A 27,365-nucleotide genomic window follows, 5' to 3' on the forward strand; every position below is an offset into this window, starting at 1 on the left:
GAACATATCTAGTAAATATCTAGTTAATATGTCTCATAGTTTTGTTGCTTTAACACTTTTAATTTTACATCCCATTAAAGTCTATGGGCATTCCATTATGTCATTCACCCTTGTCATTCCTTTTAGTACATCCCTTATAAATTTAAATTTGTTATTCATTAATTTACATGGTTTACAGTCCCTTTAACATGGAAATCACCATTAGTTTTTGAATAATAAATAACGATTCGAAAAAGTATCTAACTTTAGGTGGGTGAAAGAGACAGGAATATAACAAAGCACCTATAATGATTGAGGGCAGCAGAGAGAGGAAGGAAGGAGAGAGCAAGTGAACAGAAGGGGAAAAAAGTGGAACAGAGAAAAAAAGATTGTGACAGGAGAGTGAGGCACAAAGTAAAATAGAGAGAAAATGTAACAATAGATCGAAATGAGAAACGTGTATTAGGTAAGGTTAGTGTTATTATAATGTACATAACGGTCTTATTTATGAAGGTCCGTTTCTAATTTTAAGGACAATGCAATGAATGGGTTAATTGCCACCTCTTCTTCGCATAGTGGGGGCGTTTGTTATTATGCATTAGCCAATGGATCCTCCGCATCGTTCTCTCCCCCCAGCGTATACACACACCCTGTGATATCACTACTGGGATGGAGGGGAGGACAAGCATGGAGTCTACAGTGAGGGGGAGGGAATGAGTCAATGAGTGCGCTTCCTGTGGCTATCGTGACCACGGATGGGACAAGACAAGAGGACTAGGCAGAAGGGTGAAATCTCTACTACACTTATCTGTTCTCAACAGTGCTGGCTGGGTAAGATCTCTTAGTTTAAAGATGAGTAAGTTAATGGTAATTGCTTTGATACGATTCTGGTTAACCCCTTAGCATCCGGACTCTAAAAACAATTCTGTGAATATGTGCGATAGAACAGGTACATATCTAGCGGTGGGTCCCGTGTGACTGTCACTGATGTATTGTGTGCAATATAAAAATATATCTATATTGTTGCTTGTGTTTACATTCAATACTCGGAATCTTTTGTATTGCTTGATTCATGGCATGTGATAAGGGAGAGGTCAGACAGGAAAGAGGAAACTTCTCCCTCAGGCAAACCTCACAAAGAGGACGTGGGCACAATATATAAATTCTGTTCTGTAGATCAGATGAGATCGCTGATATGGGCGTAGTTAATAGAGACATGTACAGTATGCAGTGTGTATCATTATTGTGTATAACCACACACTATGTAATCATGTGTATATACATATATATATATATATAGTCTACATTTTCGTAAAATATGTACAATATAAACACATTTTTCCTGATTTAACCCCCTAATGACCACAGCACTTTTCCATTTTCTGTCCGTTTGGGACCAAGGCTATTTTTTCATTTTTGGGGTGAAAGCTGTAATTTTCCTCTTACTCATTTACTGTACCCACACATATTATATACCGTTTTTCTCGCCATGGACTTTCAAAATCTACCATTATTTTCATCATATCTTATAATTTGCTATAAAAAAATACAAAATATAATGAAAAAATGGAAAAAAACACACTTTTTCTAACTTTGACCCCCAAAATCTGTTGCACATCTACAATCACCAAAAAACAACCATGCTAAATAGTTTCTAAATTTTGTCCTGAGTTTAGAAATACCCAATGTTTACAAGTTCTTTGCTTTTTTTGCAAGTTATAGGGCAATCAGTACAAGTAGCACTACGCTATTTCCAAACCACTTTTTTTCAAAATTAGCGCTAGTTACATTGGAACCCTGATATCTGTCAGGAATACCTGAATATCCCTTGACATGTATATATTGTTTTTTAGAAGACAACCCAAAGTATTGCTCTAGACCCATTTTGGTATATTTCATGCCACCATTTCACCTCCAAATGCGATCAAATAAAAAAAATTGTTCACTTTTTCACAAATTTTTTCACAAACTTTAGGTTTCTCACTGAAATTATTTACAAACAACTTGTGCAATTATGGCATCAATGGTTGTAAATGCTTCTCTGGGATCCCCTTTGTTCATAAATTACAGACATATATGGCTTTGGCATTGCTTTTTGTAATTAGAAGTCTGCTAAATGTCACTGCGCACCACACGTGTTTTATGCCCAGCAGTGAATGGGTTAATTAGGGAGCATGTAGGGAGCTTCTAGGGTTAATTTTAGTGTAGTGTAGTAGACAACCCCAAGTATTGATATAGGCCTATTTTGGTATATTTCATGCCACCATTTCCCCACCAAATGCGATCAAATTAAAAAAAAACGTTACATTTTTCACAATTTTAGGTTCCTCACTGAAATTATTTACAAACAGCTTGTGCAATTATGGCACAAATGGTTGTAAATGCTTCTCTGGGATCCCCTTTCTTCAGAAATAGCAGACATGTATGGCTTTGGCATTGCTTTTTGGTAATTAGAAGGCTGCTAAATGCCGCTGCGCACCACACGTGTATTATGCCCAGCAGTGAAGGGGTTAATTAGGGAGCTTGTAGGGTTAATTTTAGCTTTAATGTAGTGTAGTAGACACCCCAAAGTATTGATCTAGGCCGATTTTGGTATATTTCATGCCACCATTTCACCGCCAAAAGCAATCAAATTAAAAAAATTGTTCACTTTTTCACAAACTTTTTAAAAAATTTAGGTTTCTCACTGAAATTATTTACAAACAGCTTGTGCAATTATGGCACAAATGGTTGTAAATGCTTCTCTGGGATCCCCTTTGTTCAGAAATAGCAGACATTTATGGCTTTGGCGTTGCTTTTTGGTAATTAGAAGGCCGCTAAATGCTGCTGCACATCACATGTGTATTATGGCTAGCAGTGAAGGGGATAATTAGGTAGTTTGTAGGGAGCTTGCAGGGTTAATTTTAGCTTTAGTGTAGAGATCAGCCTCCCACCTGACACATCACACCCCCTGATCCCTCCCAAACAGCTCCCTTCCCTCCTCCACCCCACAATTGTCCCGGCCATCTTAAGTACTGGCAGAAAGTCTGCCATTACTAAAATAAAAGGTATCTTTGAATATTTTTTATTTTTTTAAGCATATTTACATATGCTGCTATGTAGGATCCCCCCCCAAACAGCTCTCTAACCCTCCCCTCTGCCTTATTGGGGGGCATCTTGGGTAATGCCAGTACCCAGTTTGCAAAAAAAAAAATGTTTTTTATTTATTTTAGTTTTTTTCTGTAGTTCAGCTCCCCCCCCCCACAGACCAACACCCCACCCCCTAACCGATCTTTTTAAATATAATCTATTACCCCCCTTTTTCCCACTTCCAACAAAAATATTTCTGTAGTGTAGCGGTTCCCACCCGCTCCCTCCCCGTGCACGTCCCCGGCCATCCCCGCCCACGATCCGGCCCCCTCCGCATCACAAGGGCCATCGATGGCCGCCACCCGCCTCCCACACCGGCTCCCACCCACCAACGAGCATAGCCATCGATGTCTGGTGCAGAGAGGGCCACAGAGTGGCTCTCTCTGCATCGGATGGCTAAAAATGGTTATTGCAGGATGCCTCAATATCGAGGCATCACTGCAATAACCGGAAAGCAGCTGGAAGCGAGCAGAATCGCTTCCAGCTGCTTTCCAGACCGAGGACGTGCAGGGTACGTCCTCAGGCATTAACTGTCTTTTTTTGAGGACGTACCCTGCACGTCCTCGGTCGTTAAAGGGTTAAAAGGACATGAAACCCACATTTTTTCTTCCATGATTTAGAAAGAGCATGCAATTTTAAACAACTTTCTAATTTACTTCTATTATCTAATTTGTTTTATTCTCTTGATATTCTTTGCTAAAACGCATATCTAGATAAGCTCTGCTGATTGGTTGCTGCACATAGAAGCCTTGTGTGATTGGCTCAGCCATGTGCATTGCTTTTGTCTTCAACTATAGATATCTAAAAAATGAAGCAAAATAAATAATAGAAGTAAATTGTATTGTTTAGATTTGTATTCTCTATCTGAATCATGAAAGAACAATTTGGGTTTAGCGTCCCTTTAACCCTTTGAGTGCTACGCACTTTTCACCTGGGTGCTAAGGTTTTTTTTTTTTTTATTTAAATTTTTTTTTTTTAACTTTTATATTTTTGATTTCAGATCCCCAAGACTTACTCATTGGAAAGGTTAGACGATTACCTTTCCAGTGGTGGGTCTTGGGGGTCTGTAGCTGCTTAGATGCCTGAGATACAGGCGTCTAAGCAGCATGCCCCCTTTCCCTATACTTTGTATTGTCAGTTTGTTAATAAAGTTGCGCGGTGACGTCATCACGTCATTGTGCGTGACGTCACCGCGCAAAACGGGAAGCCCCGGCGATGCCTGTCACTATGCAGGTCTGATCGCCGGGGTAGGAGCGGGTGGGAGCCCCCAGATCTCCCTCAATGTGGGAGAGTGCTAGCGACGGCTCTGAGCCGTCGTTAGCACCAGAGTGGGAAACTCTGTGACGGTTCAGAGCCGTCGTTAGCACTCAAGGGGTTAAAGGGACACTGAACCCAATTTTTTTCTTTTGTGATTCAGATAGAGCATGACATTTTAAGCAACTTTCTAATTTACTCCTATTATCAAAATTTCTTCATTCTCTTGGTATCTTTATTTGAAATGCAAGAATGTAAGTTTAGATGCTGGCCCATTTTTGGTGAACAAAATTGATAATAGGAGTAAATTAGAAAGTTGCTTAAAATTGCATGCTCTATCTGAATCACGAAAGAAAATTTTTGGGTTCAGTGTCCCTTTAAGTATTGGGGCTTTATGCAACCATATTTAAATGTTATGTTTTATGTATGTATGTAGTTAAACAGGAATTTAATATGATGGAAAACCCTCCCCTTTTTAAAATCAGATCCAGTGTTCTGGGAAAATGGCGAACTTGTGAAAATGGCGAACTACGTCACTTCCTGTGACGTAGCTTCACCTGTTTCACAAATTTTGTCCGTAATGCGCATGCATGGTAGCGTCATTACATACCTGGCTGCATACGTCACTGCTACAATTTTGAGAGCCGTGAAATTCCTGGATCCTTTCAAGAGCGCATGCGTAGGATTTTGAAATCTGTCAATACCGCCGCTCACGTCACTGCTACAATTTCGGGACTTGTGTAATTCCAGGACCCTTTGTTGTACTGCGCCCCGCTTTGCCAATTGCCATACAATAATACATATCCCCTTTACAGTGACATAACAATGTTTCTATGACCAATCAAACAGTTTGAACAATAAAAAAAATATTGTATAAGTGTTGCTGTTTCATGTCACCGTGCTCGTGCATGAGAAGCAGCCCCCGCCACTCGGCTATAGCCACTGCTTCTTCTGATGATCCAATGCAGCTTTTCACAGGCTCCGACGGAGACTCAGCTTTACAGTAGTAGTATTGCCGAGGAGCCTAATAAACAGCTTTCCATGAGCGCACCATTTATGATACAAAATCACATGCGCTCTATAAAGGGTTCCTTAATTTCACAGCAATAAATATTTTAGCAGTGACGTATGCGGCCAGGCATGTGATGACGCTGGCACGCATGCGCGTTAGGTCCAAAATGTGTGAAACAGCTGATGAAACGTCACAGGAAGTGACATGGTTCGCTCTTTTCAAAAGTTCGCCCTCTTACCAGAACACCGGATCTGTTTTTTAAAGGGGAGAGTTTACCATCACTTAAAAGGGATAAGAAACCCAATTTATTTCTTTCATGATTCAGATAGGTCAGCAACTTTCTAATTTACTCCTATGATCACATCACAGGCCAGATCTATGCAAGTTTTAAATGCACACCAGTTCCCAGAGCAGAACAAGTGCCCTGCTTTTTCTTCTTCTTCTTGCAACGTATATTATACAGCATCCTATTACAGACCTAATAATGCCACAGAATCCCTTGTATACCATCTACATATATAGACATACACCAGGTGACAATACACCATGATGCAGCAGCATAATTTGTCACGCAGTACATATTGTTATATACGACTCTAAGTATTTGTAATAATAGAAATACTGGTAATTAAAGCGATACTGAACCCACATGTTTTCTTTCTTGATTAAGATAGAGCATGCAATATTAAGCAACTTTCTAATTTACTATTATTATCAATTTTTCTTTGTTCTGTTGGTATCTTTATTTGAAAAAGCAGGAATGTAAGCTTACAAGCCGGTCCATCTTAAGTTCCGCACCTGGGTAGCGCTTGCTGAGTGGTGGCTAAATGTAGCCACCAATCAGCAAGCGCTACCCAGGGTGCTTAACCAAAAAATGGGCTGGATCATAAGCTTACATTCCTGCTTTTTCAAATAAAGATACCAAGAGAACAAAGAAAAATTGATAATAGGAGTATATTAGAAAGTTGCTTAATAGTGCATGCTATATCTGAATCATAAGAGAAACGAATTAGGGTTCAGTATAACTTTAAGGGACTTTAGCACAAAGACAATATATTACAATCTTGGTAACTATAGAAACTATAAAGACGCACTAATTTTAAAGGGAGATTTTATTTAAATAATACTTTACTATAAATAGATAGTTCTTCATTTTCTACTGAACCACTCTCGTAAATGCCATTAAAGGGACAGGAAACCCCAAAAATGTCATTCATGGTTCGGATAAAACATACAATTTTAAACAACTTTCAAATTTACTTTTATTATCAAATGTGCCTTATTCTCTTGTTATCCTTCCTGAAGGAACAGCATCGCACTCTAGTTATCCAATCACAAGAAACAAATGTATGCAGGCACCAATCACCAGCTAGCTCCCCCTAGTGAAGGATTTGTGTGTATTCATGTTAAATAATGGATACCAATAGAACAAAGCACATTTGAAAATGGAAGTGATTTTGTGTCTTAAAATTGAATGATCTATGTGATTCTTGCAAGTTTAATTTTGACTTTCCTATCCCTTTAAAATATCACAATTCTTTTTTGTTGACAGATTTTTTTTTAGCCAAATAACAAGTTTATTGTTTAATAAGTTAAAGGGCCGCCCTAGTGAAAACATAAAAAGCTCTAATTCGTTAGAGCAAGTCATTTTAACATTACCAATGTCGCACATCTGTTTGTTTAACCCTGCAGGTGGCTTAAAGGTACAGTAAACACCTTGAGATTTTTATATAAAATGTTTAGTTATGTGTAAGGAAATCACTTTACAATTTATTTTCATTATTTATTTGTTCCCTTTTTTAATGTAATTTAGCTGACAATCGAGCAAGTCAAAATGAAACTTGAATGATTCAGATAGGGCATGCAATTTTAAATAACTTTACCGTTTACTTGTATTTCAAATTTGCCTTGTTCTATTGGTATTCTTTGTTAAACACTAAACCTATTTTCTAAGATCTTGAAGGCCGCTTCTTATCTCAGTGCATTTTGATAGTTTTTTTTTTACATCTAGTTTATGTGTGCCAAAAGATAAGATTGTTCCTAGGAGTGAGCACTGATTGGCTACAATGCAAGTCTGTCAAAAGAACTGAAATGAGGGGCAGTCTGCAGATGCTTAGATACAAGGTAATTACAGAGGTAAAAGTCATTCAAAAAGAGGTAATTTAAAAAGGCGGTAACAGCAAATAAAATCAAAATTACTTTAGACATGACTGCTTGTTTAGACCATATCAAGGATCATATTAGTCAGAAACACAAGTACTTCCGTTATTTCAGTAGCTTTTAAATGTAATGAATGATTTGGTAGATACATGAGGGAGAATTTTCTTTGGAGGGAGGGGGGGGCAATTTATAAATTACAAATCAGCAGGTTTGTAGTAGGCCCCAGAATTCCAAAAACTGGTCCTGTAGGAAGTGACATCAGAGAGGACCAGAAGGTGATTGTCCATCTGTATATCTGCTACTTCCCTTGATGTCACCTCTCAATTCCTGTGCCTTCTCTTGTCCTAGCTCGTTGACATCTGATCTCTCGGCATGGTTTGCCTGTGTCTACTTCCGCTTTTTCTCTCTGTGGTCGGTAAGTGATTTTAATAGGGCTGTAAAACGTATCGTATCATAATATGAAATAACAGATTTAAAAAAAATTATAGTTATTTATTATTATTTTTTTAAAATAAATGTTATCCTGACAGGCTTGGATGCTTTCCTCCAATAGATCTGTGACCTTATTAGCCAGTGTGCACTAGCAGTAAATATACTGAAACTACTGTATAGTTTTGATTTAAAGTTATGATAAATCCAAGCGTTTAAAAAACACTTGGATTTAACCTCACTAAAAAAAACCTGGACTTTAAATGAGTGGCTCCTCGCTAAAGTCAGTGCCTCCGGCTGCCCACGTAGGTGACCTTACGTCACCTCATTGGTAAAGAGTGCTGTGCCGTGGGCTGGGCCTGCTGACTTTAGCAAGGAGCAGCGGCACCAAAAGGGTGAGTTTAACGCCCTTTTTTATTTTATTTTTTTAGAAACTCTAGTTTATTTTTAGTTATGGTAAATCCTAGCATTTTTTTAACGCTCGGATTTGCTATCACTTGAAAATATTTTTTTGTCATGTAAAAATGTTAAAAGCTTTTTAAACATGTTTTAAATGCTACATTTTAAGATTCACATTAGCAAAACATTATGTACAGTATCCCTTTACTAATGTAAAGAAATGTTCAAAATGAAAACATTGTAAGCAGTGTTTTGGTAGCTACTAATAGGATTTTATAGATTTTAGTATTTATATGGGACAAATCTACTGTTATGAGCTACACTGTCATTGTGACTTGTATAGCAGTCAGTCTGCTGTTCCTCTATTAAGAGTTGCATATACGGTAATACAGTTGCAGAGGTGGTAAATATCCCACAAGAGACAAGCATACTAGTGAAAGCTAAAAACCACCTTGGGATCAGCTTGCTTAAAGGTATTGCCTACTTGAAATTTGTTATTGTTTAAAAAAGATAGATAATCCAATTATTACCCATTCCCTAGTTTTGCATAACCAACACTGTTATATTTATACACTTTTTACCTCTGTGATTACCTTGTATCTAAGTCTCTGCAGACTGTCCCCTTATCTCAGTGATTTTTACAGGCTTGCATTTTAGCCAATTACTGCTGTCTCATGCGTAACTCCACAGGAGTGAGCACAATGTTATCTTTAGGCAAACATGAGCTAGCATTGTCTGGCTGTGAAAAGCTAATAAAATGCTCTGAGATAGGAGGCAGCCTCTATCTTTTAAACAATAAAACATTTCAAGCAGACTGTCCCTTTTAATGGCTTCTAAAGTGTCTGCAGATCACATCTTGGAAGTGCAGTTATTTCTCCTGTTAAGTGTAGTCAGTCCACGGGTCATCATTACTTATGGGATATTAACTCCTCCCCAACAGGAAGTGCAAGAGGATCACCCAAGCAGAGCTGCTATATAGCTCCTCCCCTCTACGTCACACCCAATCATTCTCTTGCACCCAACTAATAGATAGGACGTGTGAGAGGACTGTGGTGATTAAACTTAGTTTTTTATATCTTCAATCAAAAGTTTGTTATTTTAAACGGCACCGGAGTGTGTTGTTTTCTTCTCAGGCAGAATTTGAAGAAGAATCTACCTGAGTTTTTGTGTATGATCTTAGCGGACGTAACTAAGATCCATTTGCTGTTCTCGGCCATTCTGAGGAGTAAGGTAACTTCAGATCAGGGGACAGCGGGCAGGTTCATCTGCAAAGAGGTATGTTGCAGTATATTATTTTCTAAGGAATGGAATTGACTGAGAAAATACTGCTAATACCGATATAATGTAAGTACAGCCTTAAATGCAGTAGTAGCAACTGGTATCAGGCTGATATGTATATATGTTTACACTTAAGTATTTCTGGGGAATGGCACTTCACTGGGAAAATACTGTATGCATATAACTTTTAGCCTAACTTGCAGTGTGAGCGACTAGCAGCAGGCTTTTAATGACATTTCATAAATTAGATTTTAAACGTTTGCTGGCATGTTAAATCGTTTAATTATCTAAGGTACTTGGTGAAAAATTGTTTTGGGCATTATTTTCCACATGGCTGTCGTTTGTTTTAAATTAAAACAGTTTACTGAGCTTCCCTCACTGTTGTAGTGTGAGTGGGAGGGGCCTATTTTGGCGCTTTTACTACGCATCAGAAATTCAGTCACAGTCTGCCTTTTTCTCCCTGCATGATCCAGGACGTCTCCACAGAGCTCAGGGGTCTTCAAAACTAGTTTTGAGGGAGGTAATCACTCACAGCAGACCTGTGAGACTGTGCTTTGACTGTGATAAAAACGCTTATATTTTCAATTGTTATCCGTTTTTTTCTGATATTAAGGGTTAATCATCCATTGCTAATGAGTGCAATCCTTTGCTAAATTTGGTTTCTATAACTAATCCGGTTCATTGTTATTCAACTGGGACAGTTTTTTGTGTGCTTCTTAAAGGCACAGTAACGTTTTACATATTGCTTGTAAATTTAGTTGAAAAGTATTTCCAAGCTTGCTAGTCTAATTGCTAGTTTGTTTAAACATGTCTGACACAGAGGAATCTCTTTGTGCAATATGTTCAAAAGCCAAGGTGGAGCCCAATAGAAATTTATGTACTAATTGCATTGATGCTACTTTAAATAAAAGTCAATCTGTACATGTTAAGCAACATTCACCAGACAACGAGGGGGAAGTTATGCCGACTAACTTGCCTCACGTGTCAGTACCTGCATCTCCCGCTTAGGAGGTGCGTGATATTGTAACGCCAAGTACATCAGGGTGGCCTTTACAAATCACTCTACAAGACATGGCTAATGTTATGACTGAAGTTTTGTCTAAATTGCCAGAACTTAGGGGTAAACGAGATCACTCTGGGATGAGAACAGAGTACGCTGATAATGCTAGGGCCATGTCTGATACTGCGTCACAATTTGCAGAGCATGAGGACGGAGAGCTTCATTCTGCGGGTGACGGATCTGATCCAAATAAACTGGATTCAGACATTTCAAATTTTAAGTTTAAGCTGGAAAACCTCAGTGTATTGCTAGGGGAGGTGTTAGCGGCTCTGAATGATTGTAACACAGTTGCAATCCCAGAGAAAATGTGTAGGTTGGATAAATATTTTGCGGTACCGACGAGTACTGACGTTTTTCCTATACCTAAGAGACTTACTGAAATTGTTACTAAGGAGTGGGATAGACCCGGTGTGCCTTTCTCACCCCCTCCTATATTCAGAAAAATGTTTCCAATAGACGCCACCATACGGGACTTATGGCAAACGGTCCCTAAGGTGGAGGGAGCAGTTTCTACTTTAGCTAAGCGTACCACTATCCCGGTGGAGGATAGTTGTGCCTTTTCAGATCCAATGGATAAAAAGTTAGAGGGTTACCTTAAGAAAATGTTTGTTCAACAAGGTTTTATATTACAACCCCTTGCATGCATTGCGCCTGTCACGGCTGCGGCAGCATTTTGGTTTGAGTCTCTGGAAGAGACCCTTGACTCAGCGACATTAGATGAGATTTCACACAAGCTTAAAACCCTTAAGCTAGCTAATTCATTTATTTCTGATGCCGTAGTACATTTAACTAAACTTACGGCTAAGAATTCCGGATTCGCCATTCAGGCACGCAGAGCGCTGTGGCTAAAATCCTGGTCAGCTGATGTAACTTCTAAATCGAAATTACTTAACATACCTTTCAAGGGGCAGACTTTATTCGGGCCCGGTTTGAAAGAAATTATCGCTGATATTACGGGAGGTAAAGGCCATGCCCTGCCTCAAGACAGAGCCAAACCTAGGGCTAGACAGTCTAATTTTCGTGCCTTTCGTAACTTCAAGGCAGGAGCAGCATCAACTTCCTCTGCTCCAAAACAGGAAGGAGCTGTTGCTCGCTACAGACAAGGCTGGAAACCTAACCAGACCTGGAACAAGGGCAAGCAGGCCAGAAAACCTGCTGCTGCCCCTAAGACAGCATGAAGTGAGGGCCCCCGATCCGGAAACGGATCTAGTGGGGGGCAGACTCTCTCTCTTCGCCCAGGCTTGGGCAAGAGATGTCCAGGATCCCTGGGCGTTGGAGATCATATCTCAGGGATATCTTCTGGACTTCAAAGCTTCTCCTCCACAAGGGAGATTTCACCTTTCAAGGTTGTCAACAAACCAGATAAAGAAAGAGGCGTTTCTACGCTGTGTACAAGACCTTTTACTAATGGGAGTGATCCACCCAGTTCCGCGGTCGGAACACGGACAAGGGTTTTACTCAAATCTGTTTGTGGTTCCCAAAAAAGAGGGAACCTTCAGACCAATATTGGATTTAAAGATCCTAAACAAATTCCTAAGAGTTCCATCGTTCAAGATGGAAACTATTCGGACAATCTTACCCATGATCCAAAGAGGTCAGTACATGACCACAGTGGATTTAAAGGATGCTTACCTTCACATACCGATTCACAGAGAACATTACCGGTATCTAAGGTTTGCCTTCCTAGACAGGCATTACCAGTTTGTAGCTCTTCCCTTCGGGTTGGCTACGGCTCCAAGAATCTTTACAAAGGTTCTGGGCTCTCTTCTGGCGGTACTAAGACCGCGAGGAATTTCGGTAGCTCCGTACCTAGACGACATTCTGATACAAGCGTCAAGCTTTCAAACTGCCAAGTCTCATACAGAGTTAGTACTGGCATTTCTAAGGTCGCATGGGTGGAAAGTGAACGAGGAGAAGAGTTCTCTCTTACCACTCACAAGAGTTCCCTTCTTGGGGACTCTTATAGATTCTGTAGAAATGAAAATTTACCTGACAGAGGACAGGTTAACAAAGCTTCTAAATGCTTGCCGTGTCCTTCATTCCATTCAACACCCGTCAGTGGCTCAATGCATGGAGGTAATCGGCTTAATGGTAGCGGCAATGGACATAGTTCCTTTTGCACGCCTGCACCTCAGACCGCTGCAATTGTGCATGCTAAGTCAGTGGAATGGGGATTACTCAGATTTGTCCCCTACGCTGAATCTGGATCAAGAGACCAGAGATTCTCTTCTATGGTGGCTTTCTCGGCCACATCTGTCCAGGGGGATGCCCTTCAGCAGGCCAGACTGGACAATTGTAACTACAGACGCCAGCCTACTAGGTTGGGGCGCTGTCTGGAATTCCCTGAAGGCTCAGGGATCATGGACTCAAGAGGAGAGTCTCCTTCCAATAAACATTCTGGAATTGAGAGCAGTTCTCAATGCCCTTCTGGCTTGGCCTCAGTTAGCAACTCTGAGGTTCATCAGGTTTCAGTCGGACAACATCACGACTGTGGCTTACATCAACCATCAGGGAGGGACAAGGAGTTCCTTAGCGATGATGGAAGTATCAAAGATAATTCGCTGGGCAGAGTCTCACTCTTGCCACCTGTCAGCGATCCACATCCCAGGAGTGGAGAACTGGGAGGCGGATTTCCTAAGTCGCCAGACTTTTCATCCGGGGAGTGGGAACTTCATCCGGAGGTCTTTGCCCAAATACTTCGACGTTGGGGCAAACCAGATATGGATCTCATGGCGTCTCGCCAGAACGCCAAGCTTCCTCGTTACGGGTCCAGGTCCAGGGACCCGGGAGCGGTCCTGATAGATGCCTTGACAGCACCTTGGACCTTCAGGATGGCTTATGTGTTTCCACCCTTCCCGATGCTTCCTCGTTTGATTGCCAGGATCAAACAGGAGAAAGCATCGGTGATTCTAATAGCGCCTGCGTGGCCACGCAGGACCTGGTATGCAGATCTAGTGGACATGTCATCCTGTCCACCTTGGTCTCTGCCTCTGAGACAGGACCTTCTAATTCAGGGTCCTTTCAAACATCAAAATCTAATTTCTCTGAAGCTGACTGCATGGAAATTGAACGCTTGATTTTATCAAAGCGTGGATTTTCGGAGCCAGTAATTGATACCTTAATACAGGCTAGGAAACCTGTTACCAGGAAAATTTACCATAAGATATGGCGTAAATACTTACACTGGTGCGAATCCAAGAGTTACTCATGGAGTAAGGTTAGGATTCCTAGGATATTGTCTTTTCTACAAGAAGGTTTAGAAAAGGGTTTATCTGCAAGTTCTTTAAAGGGACAGATCTCAGCTCTGTCCATCCTTTTACACAAACGTCTGTCAGAAGTTCCAGACGTTCAGGCTTTTTGTCAGGCTTTGGCTAGAATTAAGCCTGTGTTTAAGACTGTAGCTCCACCGTGGAGCTTAAACTTAGTTCTTAACGTTTTACAGGGTGTTCCGTTTGAACCCCTTCATTCCATTGATATCAAGCTATTATCTTGGAAAGTTCTGTTTTTAATGGCTATTTCCTCGGCTCGTAGAGTCTCTGAGTTATCAGCCTTACATTGTGATTCTCCTTATCTGATTTTTCATTCAGATAAGGTAGTTCTGCGTACTAAACCTGGGTTCTTACCTAAGGTAGTCTCTAACAAGAATATCAATCAAGAGATTGTTGTTCCATCATTGTGCCCTAACCCTTCTTCAAAGAAGGAACGACTTCTGCACAATCTAGACGTAGTCCGTGCCCTGAAATTTTATTTACAGGCAACTAAAGATTTTCGCCAAACTTCTTCCCTGTTTGTCGTTTATTCTGGACAGAGGAGAGGTCAAAAAGCATCTGCTACCTCTCTATCTTTTTGGCTTCGTAGCATAATACGTTTAGCCTATGAGACTGCTGGACAGCAACCTCCTGAAAGGATTACAGCTCATTCTACTAGAGCTGTGGCTTCCACTTGGGCCTTTAAGAATGAGGCCTCTGTTGAACAGATTTGCAAGGCTGCAACTTGGTCTTCTCTTCATACTTTTTCCAAATTTTACAAATTTGACACTTTTGCTTCTTCGGAGGCTGTTTTTGGGAGAAAGGTTCTTCAGGCAGTGGTTCCTTCCGTATAAAGATCCTGCCTGTCCCTCCCGTCATCCGTGTACTTTAGCTTTGGTATTGGTATCCCATAAGTAATGATGACCCGTGGACTGACTACACTTAACAGGAGAAAACATAATTTATGCTTACCTGATAAATTCCTTTCTCCTGTAGTGTAGTCAGTCCACGGCCCGCCCTGTTTTTTATGGCAGGTCTAAATTTTTAAATTATACTCCAGTCACCACTGCACCCTATAGTTTCTCCTTTCTCGTTTGGTTTTCGGTCGAATGACTGGGTGTGACGTAGAGGGGAGGAGCTATATAGCAGCTCTGCTTGGGTGATCCTCTTGCACTTCCTGTTGGGGAGGAGTTAATATCCCATAAGTAATGATGACCCGTGGACTGACTACACTACAGGAGAAAGGAATTTATCAGGTAAGCATAAATTATGTTTTTGTGAGTGTTTTCCCCTTAAAGGGACAGTACAGTATACACCAATTTTCATATAACTGCATGTAATTACACTGCTATAAAGAATATGCACAAATACTGATCTAAAAATCCAGTATAAAACATTTTAAAAACTTACTTAGAACCTTCCAGTTTAGCACTGTTGAAAAGGTTAGGCTGGGGCACCCAGTGAAAGGGTCTGGGAAAGCAAAAAGTGCAGACACTCCCCCTCCCCTGCATATGAAAATACCCTTTACACAAACAGGAGCAAGCTGGGGTAGGTAGACAACAGTTTACTTATAATATGTTTGGGGCTTTGTTAGGAGTCTCAAAATCAGCGCAATGTTATTTAAAAATAAACAAAACTATACTTTTTTTAAAAAAAACAAACAAAAAAAAACCCTGTATGGACTATATAAATAGATCATCAACAAAATATTTATGCAAAGAAAAATCTAGTGTGCAATGTCCCTTTAAGAGACATTAAACACTAAAATCAGGGGTTGACAAATCTATCCAGTCAGTAAGAATATTTAGGAGCCAGGCAGTGGTATTTGTACATTTGATATATGGGGACCCAAACCTCCCCAAAAACAGGCTCCCTGGCTCATGGGTTTGTCGAGCCCTGCACTAAATAACTAAACTAGTCTGGGAATAATATGCAGCTGTGTAAATATTGAAAACTAAGTGTAAAGTTTTACTGTTCATAAAGCAATTCAACAATAAGGTAACCCAGGTTTTCTTTTCTGCTGTGGCCAGTCAGCTACAAATGAGTCACTTGAGTGTGCAACTAATGACTGGAGTCTGCACTTACACTTCATTCAGGAATTGGAAAGCCTCAAATTGCAGCAAAACAGGACAAAATAAGTAATGAAAGTACTTTGCATTTTTATTGCATATTATTAAACGTTTTACAGTGAATTGTCAAGGTGTGTCCCTTCATGTGTTATATTTGCATTGGGTATTATCTGCAAAAAAAGAACCTTTGGGAGCAGCATCTTTAAAAAAAATTAAATTAAAAAAAGTAAGCCTGCCATAGAAACTCAAACAGCTGTGATAATGTAATAGGTATGCTAGGTAGTTAGACTGATTAATGATTGTAAGATTGAGAATAAGCAAATCTTTCTGTTGACCTGCCCACTCTTTTTTCACATTCTGTCTCTTTCTTTACCAACTATAAGGTGCCATTGACTTGCATGTGCCCGATATTCCTGTCACTGGACTACTGGATGATGATGTGACCCTCCCATGCTGGTTCTTTACACCAGCTGACTTTTCCTTAAATGATCTCAGTCTTATCTGGAAGTTGGCAGGCCCACAGCAAGTTCATGCCTTTTACCAGGGTCAAGATCAGCTTGAAAACCAGGACCCCAACTTTAAGAACCGTACAAGCCTTTATGTAGAAGACCTGCAACGAGGCAACATGTCTCTGCATCTGCAAGGGGTCCGACTCTCTGATGAAGGAACCTACAAGTGCTTTGTCAATGTGAATACCTCAAGCTCTGCAGCCTTGCGCCTTCAAGTGGCGGGTAAGGCCAAGAGCTGGGCATGTCTCTTGTGTTACTTTATTATTTTAGGTCCAATGGTTAATGTAGTGAGATTACTTGTGGAATAAAAACGGGTGGTTTTACATTAGAAAAACAGATTGTAGTACTTGTTCCATAAATAAGGCATTCTTTACTCTGTCGCAGCTGCATTTACTAAGCCCACCCTACACTTAGAGCAAAGTGATGATCTGAAGCCTGGGGACCAAGTGACAGTGACATGTCACTCCTACCATGGCTATCCTGAAGCGGATCTTCTGTGGCAAGATGGTGAGGGTCGCAACCTGACGGAGAATATCACAACTTCACAGGTGGCTAATGAGGAGGGGTTGTTCCATGTTCAGAGCTCTATAAGTTTCATCTTGGAGACTAGCAACACTTATACCTGCTTGGTATATAATCCTTTACTGAATGATGTGACACATGCATCCCTTACTGTCACAGGTCTGTATGCTGCCATGTGCCCCTGAAAAAAACAAACCAGGGCTTTATTCTTATCAGTCTGTGATATGTTGTTGCTAAAACTTAATTGTCATTTTTCACATAGGGCAACACCTTTCCTTCCCTCCATTGGCCTTGTGGGTGACTGTGGGACTTTGTGCCTGTCTTGTGGCTCTCCTTGTGGCTCTAGCATGTGTGTGCAGAAAGCAACTCAAACAGACTTGTGAAGAAGACCAGGAAGAAGCAGGTACTCAGTAGGGCTGATAACATGTGTTGCCATTATTTTTTTTTTTTTTTTTTAAGAAAGAGGACCTTAAAGTGAAATTCACTGTGATTGCTTGGTCAGTGTATGACTATTTTCTTTACTTTTTCTGTAAACAAACATTTTCAAGAGGCTTTTCAAAGGGTGTTTCCCTTGATTGCGAAAACAATACTAAAACAACAATAATTTAATTATTATTTATTTTCCTGATTTATTTCATTTTTCATGGTGGTATGAGTCCACAATCCATTACTCTTCCCTTCCACTAGTAGGAGGCAAATATTCCCAAACCCCAAGAGCTCTAAAAAAATCCTCCTACCTCACATGTACCTCAGTCTAATGTATAGCCAAGCAAAATGAGGTAAGAAAAAAGAATAAGTGCCATAAAAGGAGCAGGGCAAAAAAGTGCTAAAGAAAATGATAAACCTGAAAATAGGGTTGCACCGATACCGATACTAGTATCGGTATCGGTGCCGATACCAAGTATTTGCATGAGTACTTGTACTCATGCAAATGCACCGATTCTTAAACCGATACCTCCAATTCCTACCCATATGCCATCTTGTGGCGTTTTTCAAACCGTATGTTCCCATTTCATTTTAAGCTGGAGTGGAGACTTAACTAAAAATTGTTCACTTCTGTTCTGCCAATACAAATTGCTGTTATTTGTATTATTTTACATCAGAGCAGTGCTTTAAAAGCTTCTACTTTACAGCTGGAAGCCTCTCATCTTGCACAATTATGCTCAAAACATACTGTACTCTGAGGAACACCCTTAGCCAGGGCTGGACTGGGAATAAAAAGCAGCCCTGGAAAAATATGAAGACCAGCCATATTTTCTGTTGAGTCAGTAGAATACAAATGCCCCATTTTTCTCAAAGGGGATAACTGGGATACTCCTTCCCCAATATTTTCAGAATTAAATTATATTACTTTGTATTAAATACAAATGTCAGATTTATCAGTTATATAGGCATCCTACAACCCAATTGCATCCAGTAATTGCCCCTTTTAATTGAGGAGTGAGGTAACTTCAGAGGGGGAATAGCGGGCAGGTTTTCCTGCAATAAGGTATGTGCAGTTAAAATATTTTTCTAGGGATGGAATTTGCTAGAAAATGCTGCTGATACCGAAGTAATGTAAGTAAAGCCTTAAATGCAGTGATAGCGACTGGTATCAGGCTTATTAATAGAGATACATACTCTTATAAAAGTGTATTTTAAAACGTTTGCTGGCATGTTTAATCGTTTTTTTACATATGTTTGGTGATAAAACTTATTGGGGCCTAGTTTTTTCCACATGGCTGGCTTGAATTTTGCCTAGAAACAGTTCCCTGAGGCTTCCCACTGTTGTAATATGAGTGGGAGGGGCCTATTCTAGCGCTTTTTTGCGCAGCAAAAATTACAGACACAGACTTCCAGCTTCTTCCTGCATGATCCAGGACTTCTCTGAAGGGCTCAAAAGGCTTCAAAAGTCGTATTGAGGGAGGTAAAAAGCCACAGTAGAGCTGTGGCAGTTGTTGTGACTGTTTAAAAAACGTTTTTGTCATTTGTTATTCCGTTTTTGGTATTAAGGGGTTAATCATCCATTTGCAAGTGGGTGCAATGCTCTGCTAACTTATTACATACACTGTAAAAATTTTGTTAGTGTAACTGCATTTTTTCACTGTTATTTTACAATTTGGGAAAATTTGTGTTTCTTAAAGGCACAGTAACGTTTTTTATATTGCTTGTAAACTTGTTTTAAAGTGTTTTCCAAGCTTGCTAGTCTCATTGCTAGTCTGTTTAAACATGTCTGACACAGAGGAACCTACTTTTTCATTATGTTTGAAAGCCATGGTGGAGCCCCATAGGAGAATGTGTACTAAATGTATTGATTTCACCTTAAACAGTAAAGATCAGTCTTTATCTATAAAAGAATTATCACCAGAGGGTTCTGTCGAGGGGGAAGTTATGCCGACTAACTCTCCCCACGTGTCAGACCCTTCGCCTCCCACTCAGGGGACGCACGCTAATATGGCGCCAATTACATCAGGGACGCCCATAGCGATTACCTTGCAGGACATGGCTGCAATCATGAATAATACCCTGTCAGAGGTATTATCTAGATTGCCTGAATTAAGAGGCAAGCGCAATAGCTCTGGGGTTAGGAGAGATACAGAGCGCGCAAATGCTGTTAGAGCCATGTCTGATACTGCGTCACAATATGCAGAACATGAGGACGGAGAGCTTCAGTCTGTGGGTGACATCTCTGACTCGGGGAAACCTGATTCAGAGATTTCTAATTTTAAATTTAAGCTTGAGAACCTCTGTGTATTGCTTGGGGAGGTATTAGCTGCTCTGAATGACTGTAACACAGTTGCCATTCCAGAGAAATTGTGTAGGCTGGATAGATACTATGCGGTGCCGGTGTGTACTGACGTTTTTCCTATACCTAAAAGGCTTACAGAAATTATTAGCAAGGAGTGGGATAGACCCGGTGTGCCTTTTTTTCCCACCTCCTATATTTAGAAAAATGTTTCCAATAGATGCCACTACACGGGACTTATGGCAGACGGTCCCTAAGGTGGAGGGAGCAGTTTCTACTTTAGCAAAGCGTACCACTATCCCGGTTGAGGACAGTTGTGCTTTTTCAGATCCAATGGATAAAAAATTGGAGGGTTACCTTAAGAAAATGTTTATTCAACAAGGTTTTATTTTGCAGCCCCTTGCATGCATTGCGCCTGTCACGGCTGCGGCGGCATTCTGGTTTGAGGCCCTGGAAGAGGCCATCCAGACAGCTCCATTGAATGAAATTATTGACAAGCTTAGAACGCTTAAGCTAGCTAACTCATTTGTTTCTGATGCCATTGTTCATTTGACTAAACTAACGGCTAAGAATTCTGGATTCGCCATCCAGGCGCGTAGGGCTCTATGGCTTAAATCCTGGTCAGCTGACGTGACTTCAAAGTCTAAATTACTCAACATTCCTTTCAAGGGGCAGACCCTATTCGGGCCTGGCTTGAAGGAAATTATTGCTGACATTACTGGAGGCAAGGGTCATACCCTTCCTCAGGACAGGGCCAAATCAAAGGCCAAACAGTCTAATTTTCGTGCCTTTCGAAATTTCAAGGCAGGAGCAGCATCAACTTCCTCCGCTTCAGAACAAGAGGGAACTGTTGCTCATCCCAGACAGGACTGGAAACCTAACCAGTCCTGGAACAAGGGCAAGCAGGCCAGAAAGCCTGCTGCTGCCCCCAAGACAGCATGAAGGAACGGCCCCCTATCTGGAAACGGATCTAGTGGGGGGCAGACTTTCTCTCTTCGCCCAGGCGTGGGCAAGAGATGTTCAGGATCCCTGGGCGTTGGAGATCATATCTCAGGGATATCTTCTGGACTTCAAAGCTTCTCCTCCACAAGGGAGATTTCATCTTTCAAGGTTATCAGCAAACCAGATAAAGAAAGAGGCATTCCTAAGCTGTGTGCAAGACCTCCTAGTAATGGGAGTGATCCATCCAGTTCCGCGGACGGAACAAGGACAGGGATTTTATTCAAATCTGTTTGTGGTTCCCAAGAAAGAGGGAACCTTCAGACCAATCTTGGATCTAAAGATCTTAAACAAATTCCTCAGAGTTCCATCATTCAAAATGGAAACTATTCGGACCATCCTACCCATGATCCAAGAGGGTCAGTACATGACCACAGTGGACCTAAAGGATGCCTACCTTCACATACCGATTCACAAAGATCATCATCGGTTCCTAAGGTTTGCCTTTCTAGACAGGCATTACCAATTTGTAGCTCTTCCCTTCGGGTTAGCTACTGCCCCGAGAATTTTTACAAAGGTTCTGGGCTCACTTCTGGCGGTTCTAAGACCGCGAGGCATAGCGGTGGCTCCGTATCTAGACGACATCCTGATACAGGCGTCAAGCTTTCAAATTGCCAAGTCTCATACAGAGATAGTTCTGGCATTTCTGAGGTCGCATGGGTGGAAAGTGAACGTGGAAAAGAGTTCTCTATCACCACTCACAAGAGTCTCCTTCCTAGGGACTCTTATAGATTCTGTAGAGATGAAAATTTACCTGACGGAGTCCAGGTTATCAAAACTTCTAAATGCTTGCCGTGTCCTTCATTCCATTCCACGCCCGTCAGTGGCTCAGTGCATGGAAGTAATCGGCTTAATGGTAGCGGCAATGGACATAGTGCCATTTGCGCGCCTGCATCTCAGACCGCTGCAATTATGCATGCTAAGTCAGTGGAATGGGTATTACTCAGATTTGTCCCCTCTACTAAATCTGGATCAAGAGACCAGAGATTCTCTTCTCTGGTGGCTTTCTCGGGTCCATCTGTCCAAGGGTATGACCTTTCGCAGGCCAGATTGGACGATTGTAACAACAGATGCCAGCCTTCTAGGTTGGGGCGCAGTCTGGAACTCCCTGAAGGCTCAGGGATCGTGGACTCAGGAGGAGAAACTCCTCCCAATAAATATTCTGGAGTTAAGAGCAATATTCAATGCTTTTCTAGCTTGGCCTCAGTTAGCAACACTGAGGTTCATCAGATTTCAGTCGGACAACATCACGACTGTTGCTTACATCAACCATCAAGGGGGAACCAGGAGTTCCCTAGCGATGTTAGAAGTCTCAAAGATAATTCGCTGGGCAGAGTCTCACTCTTGCCACCTGTCAGCGATCCACATCCCAGGCGTAGAGAACTGGGAGGCGGATTTTCTAAGTCGTCAGACTTTTCATCCGGGGGAGTGGGAACTCCATCCGGAGGTGTTTGCTCAACTGGTCCATCGTTGGAGCAAACCAGAACTGGATCTCATGGCGTCTCGCCAGAACGCCAAGCTTCCTTGTTACGGATCCAGGTCCAGGGACCCGGGAGCAACGCTGATAGATGCTCTAGCAGCTCCTTGGTTCTTCAACCTGGCCTATGTGTTTCCACCGTTTCCTCTGCTCCCTCGACTGATTGCCAAAATCAAACAGGAGAGAGCATCGGTGATTCTGATAGCGCCTGCGTGGCCACGCAGGACCTGGTATGCAGACCTAGTGGACATGTCATCTCTTCCACCATGGACTCTGCCTCTGAGGCAGGACCTTCTAATACAAGGTCCTTTCAATCATCCAAATCTAATTTCTCTGAGACTGACTGCATGGAGATTGAACGCTTGATTCTATCAAGGCGTGGCTTCTCCGAGTCAGTCATTGATACCTTAATACAGGCTCGGAAGCCTGTCACCAGGAAAATCTACCATAAGATATGGCGTCAATACCTTTATTGGTGTGAATCCAAGAGTTACTCATGGAGTAAGGTTAGGATTCCTAGGATATTGTCCTTTCTCCAAGAGGTTTTGGACAAAGGCTTATCAGCTAGTTCTTTAAAAGGACAGATCTCTGCTCTGTCTATTCTTTTGCACAAGCGTCTGGCAGAAGTTCCAGACGTCCAGGCATTTTGTCAGGCTTTGGTTAGGATTAAGCCTGTGTTTAAAACTGTTGCTCCTCCGTGGAGCTTAAACTTGGTTCTTAAAGTTCTTCAGGGAGTTCCGTTTGAACCCCTTCATGTTTTTGATGGCTATTTCCTCGGCTCGAAGAGTCTCTGAGTTATCTGCCTTACATTGTGATTCTCCTTATCTGATTTTTCATTCAGACAAGGTAGTTCTGCGTACCAAACCTGGGTTTTTACCTAAGGTGGTTTCTAACAGGAATATCAATCAAGAGATTGTTGTTCCATCATTGTGTCCTAATCCTTCTTCAAAGAAGGAACGTCTTTTACATAATCTGGACGTAGTCCGTGCCTTGAAGTTCTACTTACAGGCTACTAAAGATTTTCGTCAAACATCTGCCCTGTTTGTCGTTTACTCTGGACAGAGGAGAGGTCAAAAAGCTTCGGCAACCTCTCTCTCCTTTTGGCTTCGGAGCATAATATGCTTAGCCTATGAGACTGCTGGACAGCAGCCCCCTGAAAGGATTACAGCTCATTCTACTAGAGCTGTGGCTTCCACCTGGGCCTTTAAAAATGAGGCCTCTGTTGAACAGATTTGCAAGGCTGCGACTTGGTCTTTGCTTCACACCTTTTTGAAAATTTTACAAATTTGACACTTTTGCTTCTTCGGAGGCTGTTTTTGGGAGAAAGGTTCTACAGGCAGTGGTTCCTTCCGTTTAAGTTCCTGCCTTGTCCCTCCCATCATCCGTGTACTTTAGCTTTGGTATTGGTATCCCACAAGTAATGGATGATCCGTGGACTGGATACACTTAACAAGAGAAAACATAATTTATGCTTACCTGATAAATTTATTTCTCTTGTAGTGTATCCAGTCCACGGCCCGCCCTGTCCTTTTAAGGCAGGTCTAAATTTTAATTAAACTACAGTCACCACTGCACCCTATGGTTTCTCCTTTCTCGTCTTGTTTCGGTCCTAATGACTGGATATGACAGTGAGGGGAGGAGCTATATAGCAGCTCTGCTGTGGGTGATCCTCTTGCAACTTCCTGTTGGGAAGGAGAATATCCCACAAGTAATGGATGATCCGTGGACTGGATACACTACAAGAGAAATAAATTTATCAGGTAAGCATAAATTATGTTTTTTATTGTTGTTGTTATTAATATATTTTATTGCAATAATTTTATTTATAAACATGTTCTGTGAACTTTGAGACAACAAGCACATAAAACTGTTTTATTATTTCAAAATGTCTTTTAAGATACAGTTCATAATTCTAAAGAAGTGATATTAAATCATTAGTCTGTATTGTGCTTGGTACTGTTATGACATAAAAAAAGTATCGGTAATTGATATCGGTGAGTATTTGAAAAAAAGTATTGGTACTTGTACTTGGTCTTAAAAATATGGTATCGGTGCAACCCTACCTGAAAACATAATGGTGGGGTCTTGTGGACTCTCAACACCATGAAAGAAATGAATTGATCAGGTAAGCATAATTTGTGTTTTGTTTCATACCGGTGGTGAGAGCCCAGAAGCCATTACTTCTGGGAACTAATACCTAAGCTGTGGAGTCCACGAGTAATAACATAAAAGGAGGGATTTAAAAACATATTTCTTTCACTGAGAAAATAAATCCACAATAACCCAACAAGGGCAAATATTTTATTTATTAATTTTAAGTATACTCAAAAAAATAAATCGGGCAAGAAATAAATCTTGCTTTTTTGTTGTTGTTGACAACTTCCTATTAAAGGCTGCCTCAGAAGAAACAAACATCAAAATGGTAGAATTTAGACCAAGTAGCTGACTTGCAAATTTAGTGAGTGAAGCCTCATTCTTGAAAGCCCAAGAAGTGGCAACTGGACTAGTAGAATGAGTAGTAATCTGTTGACCTTCCTCCAAGTAAGCCTTGTGATTCATGAGTTACTTTCAACCAAGAGGCCAAAGAAGCAGCAGAGACTTTGAACCTTTTCTAGCACCAGAAAAGTGAATGAGCAAACTAGAAATCTGTCTAAAATCCTTAGTAGCATCAATATAATATTTGCTCTAACAACATCCAAATTATGCAACAATCTATCTGAAGCATTCTTAGCATCAGGACACAAAGAAGGGACAACAATTTATCTGCTTAAGTTGTATGAAGAAGCAACCTTAGGCAAAAGAATCAAAAGAAGTCAGTAAAACTGCCTTATCCTGATGAAAATAAGATAAGGAGGGTCACAAAAAAGAACAGATAACTCTGAAACTCTTCTAGCAGAAGAGATAACCAAAAGGAATAAAACATTCCAAGAAAGTAGTTTTAATATTCACATTATGCATAGGTTCACAAGCAGGAGCCTGCAAAACTCTTAACACCAGGTAGGAGAAATTGGCTTGATCACAGGCTTAATGCGACCCAAAGCCTGAACAAAACCTTAAATATCAGGAAGATTAGCAGATAGGCCCTTATCCATACCATCCTGTAAGAACTGCAAAATCCTAGGAATTCTGAAAGTATGCCAGGAAAACCATGATCTATACACCAAGAAATAAGGGCCTTTCAGATCTTGATATATTTTCCTAGTTACAAGCTTATGAGCCTGAATTAAGGTTTCAATCGCTTAATCAGAGAAACCTCTATGTCTAAGGACTAACCGGTAAATTTCCATGCCGTCAAGTTCAGAGACTTGAGATCCGGATGGAAAAACAGACCTTGAGACAAAAGCTCTGACTGCAGAGGAAGAGGCCAAGGAGGGCAGCTGGAAATCTGAAACAGATATGCGAACCAAATTCTGCGAGACCAAGCTGGGGCAATCAGGATTAGTGAAGATTTCTCTAGTCTAGCTTATCTTGGAGATCACTCTGGGAAGAAATACCAGAGGAGGAAAGAGATAAGCAAGCTGAAATGACCTAGGAGCTACTAGAGCATCCGTGAACTCTGCATTAGGGTCCCTGGACCTAGCTAAGTACCTGGGACGCTTGTTGTTCAAACGAGAAGCCATCAGATCTATCTCTGGGAGACCCAAAATACCCACAATCTGTTTGAACACATCCTGGTGAAGAGACCATTCCACTGGATGTAGAGATTGGCGACTGAGAAAGTCTGCTTCCCATTTGTGATCACAGTCCTGTTAGGATGAGCAAAATAAGCCCCCTGAATAATGAACTGATGATACAGCCACCAAGACAGAGACTGACTTGTACTGGGATCCAGAAATATACTTTAAAACAGCTGAGTATGATCCCTGCACCATTGACGAAGCTTACAAAGCTGAAGAGGTCTCAGGTGAAAACGAACAAATGGTATTGCATCTGAAGCTGCAATCATGAGGCCTAGGACTTCCATACAAAGAGCAAGAGAGAGGATAGACAGAGACTGAAGGTTCAAACAAACTGACAAAAAATTGTAACCTTCTCTGCTCAGAGAGAGAGACTCATGGAGACTGAATCTATTTTAAATCTCAAAAGGTTACCTTTGAGGATTTAAAGAACTTTGATCCATTGATCCTCCAACCATGTTGTTGAAGAAACGGCAGCAGTTGATTGATGTGAGATTTAGCGAAAGGAAAAGCCGGTGCTTGAACCAAGATATTGTCCAGGTATGGAAACACTGCAATACCCTGAGTTCTAATCGCAGGCACCCAGAACCTTTGTGAAAATTTTTGGAGCTGTAGCCAGACCTAATGGTAGCGCAACAAACTGAAAATGCTGAATCAACTTTTTGTTCCTTATTCCGATGAAAGGAGAAGAAAAACTCCTTTACCACCAGTAACAGTAGATATAATAGAATCTAAATAAGAACCAAATAAAAAGCAACAATAATCTGGATTTTGACACCATGTCAGCAGACCAGGATTTAAGCTACAATGCTCTCCTAGAAATGACTGTAAAGGGCATGCTTTTGATATTGATCTTCATAATATCAAATATAGCATCAGAAATAAGAGTTGGCGTCTATGAGCAAACCTTAAAGGACCAGTAAACACAGTAGATTTGCATAATCAACAAATGAAAGATAATAAGACAAATTTCAAAGTTATGTATATTTCCACTCCCCCTGTACCATGTGATAGCAATCAACCAATCACAAATGCATATACATATAGTCTGTGAATTCTTGCACATGCTCAGTAGGAGCTGGTAACTCAAAAAGTGTAAATATAAAAGACTGCATTTTTTTTTTAATGGAAGTAAATTGGAAAGTTGTTTAAAATTACATGCTGTATCTGAATCATGAAAATTTAATTTGAGTATGTATGGAGAGAGTGGTGTGTACTCAGTGGACACACCACGCCCTTAGGGGGCGCTTCCTCAGTTTCAATATAATAGGTGATATGGTAGTGCTTGTAATGTCTCAACAGAAAAAAACAGGCCTAAATCTAGAAATATGATAATAGCAACAATAATAAAAGTATAAATAAAACCCTAAAAAATCTAAAATGTGGACATAAGTAAGTAACCACAATGCTGAAAATGATAATAGTAAAAAACTATATAT

At 40.8% G+C, this 27,365-nt stretch overlaps 1 protein-coding gene across 3 annotated transcripts in view; it reads left to right on the forward strand.

Annotated features, from left to right (window-relative positions):
• The first annotated feature begins 660 nt into the window (after positions 1-660).
• The window catches only part of CD276 (CD276 molecule), a 46,514-nt gene continuing 19,809 nt past the window's right edge, over positions 661-27,365 (forward strand). For 2 of the 3 annotated variants that reach the window (XM_053717322.1, XM_053717325.1), the window contains exons 1-4: positions 661-810; positions 16,401-16,748; positions 16,911-17,207; positions 17,311-17,451. In XM_053717322.1, coding sequence (XP_053573297.1) covers positions 735-810; positions 16,401-16,748; positions 16,911-17,207; positions 17,311-17,451 — 862 coding nt within the window. In that variant the 5' untranslated portion in view covers positions 661-734. Of the gene's footprint in view, positions 811-7,882; positions 7,950-16,400; positions 16,749-16,910; positions 17,208-17,310; positions 17,452-27,365 lie in introns of all 3 variants that reach the window. The other variant, XM_053717324.1, reaches the window with a different exon arrangement.

The sequence above is a fragment of the Bombina bombina genome, chromosome 6, assembly GCF_027579735.1.
Source record: "Bombina bombina isolate aBomBom1 chromosome 6, aBomBom1.pri, whole genome shotgun sequence".
Taxonomy (NCBI): domain Eukaryota; kingdom Metazoa; phylum Chordata; class Amphibia; order Anura; family Bombinatoridae; genus Bombina; species Bombina bombina.